Source organism: Physella acuta, unplaced genomic scaffold, assembly GCF_028476545.2.
Source record: "Physella acuta isolate Inbredline_101_S28 unplaced genomic scaffold, ASM2847654v3 ptg001599l, whole genome shotgun sequence".
NCBI lineage: Eukaryota > Metazoa > Mollusca > Gastropoda > Physidae > Physella > Physella acuta.
In genome coordinates, this window is record NW_026733113.1 from 23,707 (window position 1) to 36,625 (window position 12,919).

At 32.2% G+C, this 12,919-nt stretch overlaps 1 protein-coding gene across 1 annotated transcript; it reads right to left on the reverse strand.

The window, feature by feature from the left end:
- Positions 1–30: 30 nt before the first annotated feature.
- Positions 31–12,625, reverse strand: LOC131929115 (3-methyl-2-oxobutanoate dehydrogenase [lipoamide] kinase, mitochondrial). The gene is made up of 11 exons (XM_059285318.1): positions 12,131–12,625; positions 10,885–10,953; positions 5,337–5,447; positions 4,913–4,960; positions 4,413–4,532; positions 3,920–4,018; positions 3,687–3,760; positions 3,420–3,548; positions 3,008–3,094; positions 2,445–2,609; positions 31–1,902 (listed from the first exon to the last, which is right to left on the reverse strand). Exons 1-11 carry the CDS (start codon positions 12,359–12,361, stop codon positions 1,758–1,760), a joined length of 1,278 nt encoding a protein of 425 aa, XP_059141301.1. The 5' UTR covers positions 12,362–12,625; the 3' UTR covers positions 31–1,757.
- Positions 12,626–12,919: the final 294 nt, after the last annotated feature.

Below are 12,919 nucleotides of genomic sequence, written 5' to 3' on the forward strand. Positions count from 1 at the left end.
AAACAAATGAAACTCTCAAAGCAAAGCACATACACTTGACTCAGTTCATATTTTTATTTGTTATTTCTCATGCACTTATCATTCATCAAAAAAAAAAAAAACACCACTTGTACAAGAAATGAATGTTGCACTAAAAAAGACATTCAAAATTGTCATATGTTTTGTTTTAACTAAATAAGAATATCAAGCAGTTTCTATCTACAACCCCGAGCTGGAAGAAAAATACTGAATTTGTACTGGAATAAAAAAAAATTACATTTTATACCAGTGGTTATGTAGCCATTAACTTGAAAAATTCAGAAACATTGACAATAAAATGATGAATTAAAATCCAACTCAAGCATTGAAGAAAAGCAGAGCAGAATGAAAAATAAAAATTTCATTCACAGAAAACCAGGAAATCGAAACAAAATCCAAATAAACTACTTGATCTAGAATATTCAAGAGAGAAATTCAATCTTCCTAAACATGTAATGTAATAAGTAGACAATAATGCTAAGACATCCAAAAATAGATCTCAAATGTGTGCGAGATTCTGTACATACAAAGAAAGCAAAATTAATTTAAAATTGAATTTTTTTAATGAATGCAGATACATATTCCATTAACTATGTTACAGTCTATTCAGTAATTTTAGTGCACAATGATTTTGTTCAAAAAAATTATTTGACCCATCTACACTTTCAAAAATAAAAATAGTTCACAACTACAACAATCATTTTAAAATGGCAATCCTTTATAACTTTTTCATAACTGAAAAATCAAAACAGGTACAAAATAAACCAGGTGCAATTTACAGCAATTTTTTTTTTTAAAAGTGAGATTGCGATCCATTAAGATTGTTCATTTCTCAAAAGATGAGATATATAATTCTTTTTTCCAAAAAAAAACAACCCCAGTCATCTGAACAAATAGTTTGATCATAAATAAATGTGGGTATACATTAATAAACGTCAGAACCCATAATAATTGTCATGCATCAGAAGAAACTTTTTGGTTAATAAAAACTTAACATAAGTCATGTAATGATACCTTTTTAGTCATCAACATAGCCCTGTATGACATAAAAAGTTTGGCAGAGGTAAACAGCACATTAACTAGTTTGGATTCTGAAGTTTATTTTTTAAATCAATGTAACAGGTTACATCATATCCACTTAATCTCTTCAATGGATCATTGAGTAATCCAATACACTATGGGTGGACATACCAATACCAAATAATACAGTTGAAAAAATACTGCTCATTATAAATGTTTGGTGGAAATTGCTTCATGCTACCAGGAAGAAAAACCATAAAATAAAAACTTCTTGGAGGTTGCTGGGCATCTTCAAGGTTTATTAATTCTTTTCTTACCTTTAACATTGAAATTTTTTTTTATTTACTTTAGTTTTATAGTTTTTTAAAAATGGTAGTTTTTCTTTAAACTGACTTTTATTAAGATACAGAAAAAGAAAAATGAATTCTTTCACCAAAAGAAACAAAATACCGGGATGAATGGAGACAAAAGGGTTTTAAAAAATGCAAATTGAATAAAAGTAAATACAAGCATGAAGACAAAATGTAATACTTTTGAACAGACCACCAAATGAAAATGTGGCTATAAAATACAATAACACCAACTGTGAAAGAGCTTTCATCTATTTGAATCACATGATGGTATTTTATATCTTTAATGATGTTACAAGGTAAATAAGCCTACTAGGTAAAGATTATGCTACAATTACAATTTTTAAATAAACATTCCTGATAGAAAATTTATATGCGAAAGCTTTCTGATCTCCCATCAATGTGGCTTAGCCTGAGGTAGACATCAGTTCCGATGCCTTCTAGTGACTCTAGGGTTAAGGAACCACCAAGATATTTAGCATAGGCATGAGAGCTAGGTAGCCCAAATCCATATCTGTCGAACAGAAACATTATTTCACATAAAATAAATTTATTACATTAGAGCAACAAAATTTCAAAACCTGCTTTGTTGAGAAACTGAATACAGTAAAGCTTCATTTTTACCTAAATTTATTCTAGAAACAAAAACAAGTCAGCCATCAGGTTAAATAGAAACTTATATTTCAGAGGAGTTAAACCAGCTTACATGTTGGTATTAGTGGTTGAACGGTAGAGCATTCAACTGCTAACCTAAAAGTCTCGAGTTTGTTCATTGGCTAGTGTCATACCAACTCTGATGTGTACTCTGACTTACATTACTGAAATTAAAGGCGGCTGGGCATGGTGCTGACCACACTATCCCTTCATAAGCTGAGGTCACAGATACCTGTCAACTCTACAGGTTCCAAGGGAACTCTCCTGACGTGTTTGCGTCATCATTTATTAGATCCAACAAGCGTTATCATTTATTAGATCCAACAAATATTAACACAAATGAAGATGTTTTATCTAAATAATTTATTTATTTAATATAAATCATATATAATAAGAACATACCCATGCATCTTGCCTGGTGCTGGACCAGTGTGATCAGCATTCATAAACTGACCAAATAATCCACCATCTACTTTATCATCCAGTAAAGCACCACTAGTTGTAAAATTGTAGTCAAACACCCTATTCATTATTTTAGCCGGGATGCCGCCACCTCTATCAGATATTCTGTGAGAAGATATTTAACCATGAATAAACAAAAAATGATTCTCATCATCAGTGTTTTAATAACTTTAGTGAACAGATTTTGTATTGGAAATATGAAGGGCTATTTTCCTTTAACAAGTTAGGAATAGCACATTATTTGACTTATTCCACTTAATCATTCATATAAATTTGGCTATGGTTGAAATGGTTAAGTATATTTTTTCAAAATTATAAAAATTCACATTAATATTTTTTGTACTGAGCTCTGTTTGGCATTCTTTATTATTATAATAATTTGTGAAACAGATACAGATAAATGTTATTATGTAGTCAAAATCTCATTTTTTTAAAAAATTATTTCAAATTAAAATTATTGGATCTAAAGGTTAAAAATAAAGGTTAAAATAAAGTTGACAAACCTGATAACAAAATGATGTTCATTGTTTGCGATGGTTACATTGATATCAGGAACACCAGCACCATTCAAGTGAGACTCAACAGATGCCCTAGTACAAAGATAGAACATTTTACAATGATTCTGATATCAACCAACAAAACAGATATATTTAAAACTTAAAGACTCAGAAGTTGATAGCTTTTTTTAAATGAATAATAAGATGTAATCTAAAAGTTTTGTTGATGTTGCAAAAAAATGTTTCAAGAGCACTGAAGTCATAATTTAGTACTGTTTTTCAAGTTTTAACTAAACTTAAAACATGCAATAAATTTTTCAATTGTTTTAATACAGACAAGAACTGCTTTTTAATCACTCTTGCTGCTAAAGGGCCAAATTGCAGATCCTAGTGTTATTTTATGTGGCAGATAACTAACCTCATGGCATTCTTGAAGATCTCACAGAGGATATAATCTAATGGTGGCTGAATGTAAGGGAAAGTGGTATTTACATGTCCATTGATCTTCACATTAGGAGCCACACCATACTTGGCTTCACAAATGCTCCTAGAAAAATGTTGTGATAGTATGCATTAATTCAAAGTTTGGCTCTATAAAAAATTAAAAATAGAGAGCTTAAAGTTTTAAATGTTAAAATTTACTTAAGAAACTCAGCATCAAAAAATATTTAATTTAAAATCTCACCTGACAAACTCTGCTTTCTTTTCAACAACTTTGCGTGGTGAGAATGCAATATTTATAATACCCACATGGTTTGGCTAAAATGACAATACAAAAAAAAATTTGAAACAAAACTATCAAATCTAAAATATGCTAAATAAATTAAAAGCATTACTATATATAACTGGGCAACAGTTGCCGTTTTATAAAGTATAAATAAAATAGAATGTAATGTAATGTAAAAAATGTATGTTAACCTTTTCATCATGCAGAGCCAGATGGTGCTCAGATAACATTCGAATTCCCAGCCTAGAGGTCAAGGTTCTGTCCAGAAATGCTTTAATCAGACCTTCATCCTGTGGACAACAAACGTTTTTAAATTACTTAGAAACATCTAGTAAAAATAAATTAAGGGAATATTAATAATCATGCATTTCTTAATTATGCTGTTTTATGTATTTGTTCTAACATGACTAACATATAACTTGTATCACTTCAAGTAAAGAGTAATAAAAGATTGTATGTTATTCTAGAGCAATGATAATTTTATCTTGTAAATAGTACAAGTCTCAGGCAAGGTAAAAAAAGACATATTTAATATAAAAACAAGTTACAAAACAGTAATGCAGCCACACAGTATCCATGATCAGCGTCAACTATAAGTTTTCAATTTAAGTTATATAAATAATTCCTATATACTTTGTAACATTCTAAAGTTAGGAAGTAAAAGCTATAATAATAATATTTTACATTGACATATTTCCGACACTCTGAAAAGCCCTCAGCCAGGTGTGTAACTACATCCTTGTGGTCATCTAGGAGACTTCTCAAGTTGTCTGACCACTGAGCTTCTTGGTCTAGATCTCGGATCTGTGTTCAAACAAAAGGAATGCATTAAACTATTTGTAACAACAATTTATCATAATTTGTTAATTTGTAAAACTATCAATTCTAAAATTCTTAATACATTATTAATGCAAACTTATAGAACAAAGTTTTATTTTATTACTAAAAGTTTGTATTTTATTTATTAGATTTTATTAAAATGTAGTGTAAACAAAAAGAATTCTAAACATGCATTAAAAAAATAAACACAAAGAAAGTTTATTTTACTTTTTTTAAGTTTTTAAATATTGTTCCAAACACAAGTAAATTGCTTGAACTTCATTAAAGCTTTGTAATATAACTAATAATTTTAATAGAAGGTAAATTTTTGTATGTATATTAAAAAACTACAAATAAAAACTTACAGGCCTCCAGTCACTCAGAATGTGGAAAGAACGAATGTAGAGCTCATGCTGAGAAAGAGGGAAATAAAGCAATGTAGGCATTTCTCCTGTGTGACATATGGACAATGGGAGGAAATAATATATATAAAAATTTGTTTTCAAATGATGCACTGACCACATTTAACATAGACCATCAGGTTTGAAAGGGAACTTTACTTACTTTACTTACATTTAACAGGAAATATAACAGCTTACTAAGAGATACTAAAATTCTAAAACAGTTTTCAATAATACTGACCCTTTTTAATAGGAAATTATAACAACTTACAAAAGAAATACAAAGATTCTAAAATAGTTTTTTAATAATACCAAATCATTTAATAGAAATAATAACAACTTACAAAAGAACTACAAAGATTCTAAAATTGTTTTTGATAATACTGACCACACTTAACAAGATAGGATGGCAGCCAATAATAAAAGGAAGATTCCTGAAGCCATTGATCCTGTGAGCTAATCGTACTGGCAACTCTTTGTGCAGGTACTGGGCACTCCTCTGTTCAAGATATACAGAAGGTAAGTCAATCAGGGTGAACAATAATTACATGGTGATTATTAATAGAACAGGGACATCAATTCATACATAACACATGCAGTGGCGGAACTAGAAAAATAGGGCCACCCCGCAAAATTTCTTTTTAGGCCCCCCTATATATATATATATATATATATATATATATATATATATATATATATATATATATATATATATATATATATATATATATATATATATAAACAATCATAAAATACAAACATAGGATACTCATTGCTAGCCTGTTCGGGATTTTAAAAACATCAATTAAATGAAATTTCAACAGAATCATGTCATGTGTGTATGAGCATGTGTGTTTTTTTTTTTTTTTTTTTTTTTTTTTTTTTTTTTATGTGACTAAAAACAAAGGATTTTAATCAAGTTTCCAGATACAATGCATGATGAAAAAAATGTATGTATGCTTCTTTCTTTCCATACAAGGAATGCATTCAATGCCACCAAATCTAGTCATATAAATAAACATCCCAATGAATAAGTGAACTCCGAATAACAATGAGATACAAGTGTATATAGATGAAAAAACCCATGTGTGCAAGTCAGTATAACTAGAGGTACAATCAGACGCTCACAATATTTAACTTCAACTAGATTACTAACAATGCCTTGGTCTCCAACTCTTCAGTAATGGTAGGAGTAATTTAGCATTTTTTCCTAACAATTCACTAAAACGATACACCAATTAATTATTCGGCTATCACAGAGATTTATCTACACATTATCACATACTAACAGCTATCACCATGTGTGTTTTGTGAAATTCAGTTTGAATTAATTGTTAATATTAGTCTCTTAATAGTCGGTCAAAATAATATAAGGCATGAAAGCTTTGTATAAGTAATGGTGTCTCGTGTTATGTTTATTTTTATGTTTTTTTTTTATTTTTATTACTAATTTTTAAAATATTATTGATTTAATACATTTCCTTTTTATACAATGTCATTCTTTAGTAATTACTTATAAAAAAAATAATAATTAAGAGAAGTAATTGCTTTTAATTTGTTTAATACAAATCTATTAAAAGAAGTTTATGATCACCCCTATTTAACTATTTTTAAAAAAAAGGGAAATAAGTCATGGAAGTGGTTTGAACATTTGCTTATCTTTTATAAGTTTAATTGTAGGAGAAAGACTCGGCTTTCACAGTGGTTTAAAAACAAAGGGAAAAAGAATAGGCCTATACAAGAGCGTGGGCTGGTGTCTATAGAATAAATATAATCAAACGCAGCTACGGTAATTTTTTACAAAACAACCATCAAGTCAAAAATGAAAGAAAAGTTACTTTTTTTAAACTATAAAAAATGTATTATGGTCGGCTCTGGGCCCCTAAATGGCGTGGGCCCCCCCGCATTGCGGGGTCTGGCGGCACTGTAGTTCCGCCCCTGAACACATGAGGTGTTTTTAACAATACCAAGAAAAGTTCTATTGGCCTTTATTAAAATGCATCACTTAGGCCTAGAAACTTGAAAATACAAAGTGATGATTTAAACATGCAGGCTTCCCTAGCCCAAACATCATATTAGAGAAAACTTATATTATTTGGTTAGTATGTTTTTTATACTCTTTCAATAAATGAAATCCATTTAAACTAATAAACTAAATTTACAAAAAACCTACAAATTATATTTCCTGATGGTAACTATAAGTGCAATGGTTGTAGAAATACAGTGTGTTTTCTACCTTCAAGGCTGGCCTTGTTTACATGATTGTAAACAAGACAAATCAATATTAGTACAAGGGATATAATACAGGTGTACTTTATCAAACAGGGAACATTATCTTGATTCACTTCAGTTCACAAAGAAATCATCATCTAGTAAACATTTTTATCTATAAGAACTTTGTAGATAGTGTATGATATATTTATCTTTTCACTGATTTTAATAACAAACAGTAGGACTCAGTGAAACAATTATTAGAAGAAGGCCTAGTTGGTTGAATGTAAGGATCACTAGGTAGTAATAAGCAATGCATGTGGGGAGCACATATGCAAAGGTTAAGTAGTGAAAAGGGTAACTAGCAAAAAGTTAACAGGTACAAGGACAGCCAAGACAATGCATCTTTCACCTCGGATGTGACTGCAAGAATCTTGCCAAATGCACTAGTCTAGCATTAAATCAATAGCAACCTGTTCTAACGCGCAGTGGGCGGGGGGGGGGGGGGGGGAGAGAAAGAGGAGGAGAAAGGGGAAGGAAGTCTGTAGGTTTGACATTGACCTCGTTTAGTACAGTAGTATTCCCATCAAGTAGGTTATCGCCCTTAGTACGGTGCGAGAAAGCGCAACATTTACCAACATGAGATAGACACGTGACAGGCCTGCATGGAATAAACCCTGTTGATCAAGACGGGGGCCGATTGTTTCTAATTTACATAAGGAATATTTTAAAATTTTCTATAGGGGTCGTTTACACTAACCATGTAATTTCAGCAAATTTTCAGCTTGTACATTCTACGTCATCACAAAAACAACGCAAAGTAAACAATGTTCCGCCCTTGTCCTTAAATAACGACTATTCTAAACAAAGTAATGCTTTATAACATTTTATTTTTAACAAACACAAAATGTAGGCTTAGCTATTTTTAACCCTCCCCTTTCCCATGACGGACTCAACATTCATGAGTCACTCCCTATATTTAAAAAAAAATATAATATTATTTCAGCCCTCAAATCAAAATAGTTTTCTTAATTTTTTTTTTTTAAATAAAACAACCATGAAAATCAATATTTTTAAAAAGTGTAGGCCCTATACAATTTTTTTAATTCCTCAAGCGAGCCACCCTCGACACTACCCACGTCTTGATCTATCGATACAGACTTGTATTAGCCACACGTTCACATGTGGCCATGTTTGTACAGGTGCGCGCGATCGGTGTGTCCGCCTCAGCTCAAATCGAATGCCTAGCAGGTACACATGTAAACAAATCATATCGCGGACTACGACTGTAAACAACATCAGCCAACGTGCATTGGCTACATGACATGAAAATACAGAAATCCATCAACATTCATTATTAAATATTTTTCGAGACGTCGTTAATTAATTCTCTGTTTAATTCAACGAGTGAAGAATTGTTGCTTCAGTGGTAAAAGAATAGGGACAGAATTATTGATTTGATGATCACGTGACAACAGCATGTGAACTAGCACGTGTTAACGCGCTGAAAACTTGAAGATGCTGTTTTTTAATTTGTGTAGCCTACACTCCCAATACACAAGTACAACGTAACAGAAGGGGGCGCTGTTGACACCACGACAATTAGGTCATGGTTCAGCCGTATGGCCTAGAAAAAAAATTAGGCTTACAGAGAAAAAAATAATTTCGGGGAGATCACTTGTACAAAAAGTGTGACGGCTTTATGTTTTGTATTGAGATCATGTTTCATGACGTGAAGGACGAGCTAGCATTGACTAGTGCATCAGACACGACATGCACAGCTGATAGGGAATGTGAAGTAGGGGCCCCTACATACCAGACCAAGACATTTTTTTACTGGGCTAAGTAACGCTACAGCTGACAAACTTATGGAGAAGCTGCAGTGTTCAAAGTCACGTAGCATAAGTAAAGTAGTGGACATCTTACAAAGTGACTATAGTAGCAGCTTACATAGTAAGTGCAGCTTCAAAGAAACTTACAAAATAACTAGCTTTAAAAAGTAACTTCAACAGCGTACAATGTAACTGCATATAGATCACAACATACCTGTACCATACATACACACACAAACGCTATAGCGTACAAAGGAACTCTGGCGTATAACTGTACGTGCACAATGTCACTGTGTCCACAATGGGCCACACGGCTCTGGGCATTAAAGCAGCTGGCACTAACGACGGCTTATCGCATCTGTTTATATCACTGGCCTGTGGGCTTACCCCCTCGTGTAAATAAAGCCATCGGTGGGTGGGGGGGGGGGGGTTCAAACTGTCAGGTCGCCAGGGGTAACTGCCTAACCCGGTCCACAACGTAACTACGCTCGTGTGCCCATCTTCTCCCCCCCCCCCCCCTAGGGATTGCTATAGACCACACTGACACTACGAAATATCATAGTTACTCGGCTAGACGGGTCGGCTGAGGTTAGCACCTCGCAACGTACGGGTCGGGGGTCATCTGCGGTCAGTAGTACAGGTTATCCCCCGTTGTCGGCAACCCGCGGAGATACGATTACAAGGTCGCATGAAGTCTCTCCCAGTCAATGACCAAAACTTTATGTATTATGTATGGTTTTCACACAACAGAAAAATTTAAACGGGCACAAAGATTTCTAAGAGTACATAACATCATTTAAATGTGTTTGTTTCTGAGGTCTACTGAATAGAAATTTTTAAAATATATAACTTCGAGTGTGGCTTTTTATCAAAATATGTTAAGAAGAAAAAACACAATGGCGATGTATGCCTACTAAAAAGAAAAACTGATGTCTCCTAAGTTTACTACATCAAATAAATAAATGCCAATAAGTTTTGGGTTAGGTTAATTTATATTTAAAACTAATTAAAAATTAATGTATTAATTTTAATTTGTAAAGGGTCTATTTGATTTTGCTGAATATGGGAAAAAAACGTGTAGAACAACTCAACATTACAAATCACTAAAAAAAAAAGAGGGAATTAATTAACAAACGAAGCTGGTGCAACAGAACCTTCAACTAAAGTCACATTGACCTATAGATCTAAAATCGTTGGTGACCTGCTTAACAGTGTTGTGAAGAAAGAAAATATAATTAGATTCAGGGACAAAAGCGGATAAAAGGCAAGGAAAAGGGGGAGGGTCACATTATTTTTAGAAAATAGGTCACGCCTTTATCGGTGTGTTTAAATAGGTCGCTTCAGCTAGACCAGAGGAACAAACGAGATAAAGTGCAAAGTGCACGTAGAGGGTCAAAGGTCAGTCTACTAATCTTGCTATTAACAAGGTGTGTGTGCTCTTAACATTCTTACATCACTAATTAATTAGCAATCAAGGTGCATATGTTGTGGCTTAAGATCACACAAACAGGAACACACTGCAATTATTCCAGTAAATAAATCATGAGTCTGATTCAACCCATTTTTATTTGGACTTTAATTTTAAAACAAACTATTAGCTAAGTTTTAGGCCTATTTATTTGTCTTTATTAGTTACATAAAATTATTACATTTTATTAATGCCATAACAACATTTCTTATTTGAATTGATATTCTTACATTAAAAAATATTCTTGCTTAAAAAAAAGCAAACTTTTCTTTAACTAAGAACCCTTGCAATAACATAAGAGTCACAATAACTTTACTTGAGATTTTTTTAACTTTCTGGCAAGAATAATAATAGATAACTTTAAAGTGTACAAAAAATAATAAATAGTGAATGATTAGTTATAACAGTATACAAACATTACTTACAAGAATGTGGCTCTTATCTGGACTTTTACCAGAATACAAGATTGCTGCCGGGGTAAGGCGGACAGATGGCTGAAAGCAATCATGACAACTTAATACATAGGTGTTTTTGGATGATTATAGATACCAGTGTCCGATAATGGAATCTTCTTTAAAAAAAGGGGTGTTGGGTTGTTAGTAGTATTGTAATCTCGACTAATTTTATGATTAGAAATTAGGGTTAGGCGTATGTTTGGACCAGGGTTGGGGTTAGGGTTAGGGACAGGGTTAGCATTGACATTAGCCAGCCATGTGTGTATTTAGTTAACTACCAGTAACCTAACACCCCTTTTTTAAAGAAGATTTCAGACACCGGTGTAAACATTCTTCCCGTGTTTTTAATTGTGTTTATATCTAATACAGATGGCTAGATGCATCCTTGGAAATTTAATATATAGACTTAAGATGTTTTTAATTGTTTTTATATCTAATACAGATGGTTGAAATCAGGCATGCTGACTTAATTAATGTACAGAAGATAATTTTTAAAAACCATGGTTCTAAAGGTATGTAGGCTAAACAGAAATATGCCTACAACCAACATATGTTAACTTGATTTGCAGAACATGATTACTGAATTCATGCTTTATAAGCATAAATAATAATCAAAATAAAGTGAAGTGTCATCAGTATCTTCCTATTTTGTTAAAGAAAAACACCAATAAGTTGTAAATATTGTGGAAATGAATAATATGGTATTAGATTAAAGTAAAGGCTTAACGTTGAAGAATAAAAGCATTAAGTATTAACTATTTATACAATTATAAATAGGCCCCTATGTGTGTGTCCTACTGAAAATAAATGGCCTAGGCTAGGCCCTGCCCTAAATAATACTTATATTATAAAGGTCTAACTGTCTAACTGCTAGACATTAATCTCGAGTCAATGGGACTTAAATATAAAAAGGCTCCATCAATAACATAATTTCCAAAATTAGCTCTTTCTTTAAGTTAAGCTGATGTTGGGTCTTTGTTTACTATTTTGACCTGGCTTAGTTTTATTTATATTTTAACTGACACACCCATGCCCATTCAATTTAACTTCTTTATTAAATATTAATCTCATGGTAAGACCTATTTTCTCACTATTTGAACATTAAAAACAAGGGGGGGGGGGATTTAACCAACCTTTAACTTTAATATTTATTAGCTTTAGTCTTAAGTCTTAGTCTTACCTAGACCTACAGTACTTAACAGTACCTACTACCTACCTGCATAGCAGCGGCATCAATAGCACTCTGGTAATAAAAACTCGTAACATTTCGAAACTCCTTGCGCACATCTCCATTTGGATTTCCCTTTTCTCTTAATTTGTGGAAATCGTCTGAATAACAGCGCACTTGTAGAAATGATACCGTTTTAGATAAGTTTACTGACTTTATGCGGACTGAAATTTGTAAAATAGGAGTGGTCATTGTTCTGCAAAACAGCTGATTGTACATCTTGACCTGTGTGAACGAGTTCGCAGGCAGACACTCAAATTTACAACCAAAAATAATACAATACGATAGTTAAAATATGCACTATTAATCACAAGTAAACTGTTTTTGTCGATACAAGGAATATTTTCTAAGATGAATGTGTCTCGAACGACCCATTCTGTTCCCGGCTAACGGTTGCCGAAATTTAATGTCGGGGTGTTACTGCTAGAATCCAAGTTCACTGCAGACTGCTGCTTGGTTTATTATTAAAATCTGCTACACGTTCATCTGGGTTAGTATACGAAAAATTTTAACCAATGAGAACGCTGAAACAAAATATGTCCTCGCGGCCTTCTCTCTTCTGCTTTGTAGGCTAGGCCTATTGATTTGGTTATTCAAACTCGCAGACAGATGCAAAAACGTTTTATAAAAATTTAATCTAGCTTGAATATATACATATATATATATATATATATATATATATATATATATATATATATATATATATATATATATATATATATATATATATATATATATATAATATATTTATTTATATAAGGACCCATTTATGTATAG

Excerpts from the sequence above, each read along its gene's own strand:
- LOC131929115 (XM_059285318.1), bottom strand. The coding sequence starts at position 12,361 with ATGTACAATCAGCTGTTTTGCAGAACAATGACCACTCCTATTTTACAA. Across the intron at positions 3,549-3,686 it reads AAGAAAGCAGAGTTTGTCAG|GAGCATTTGTGAAGCCAAGT; the intron begins GTGAGATTTTAA and ends ACATTTTTCTAG. Across the intron at positions 3,095-3,419 it reads ATCTTCAAGAATGCCATGAG|GGCATCTGTTGAGTCTCACT; the intron begins GTTAGTTATCTG and ends TCTTTGTACTAG.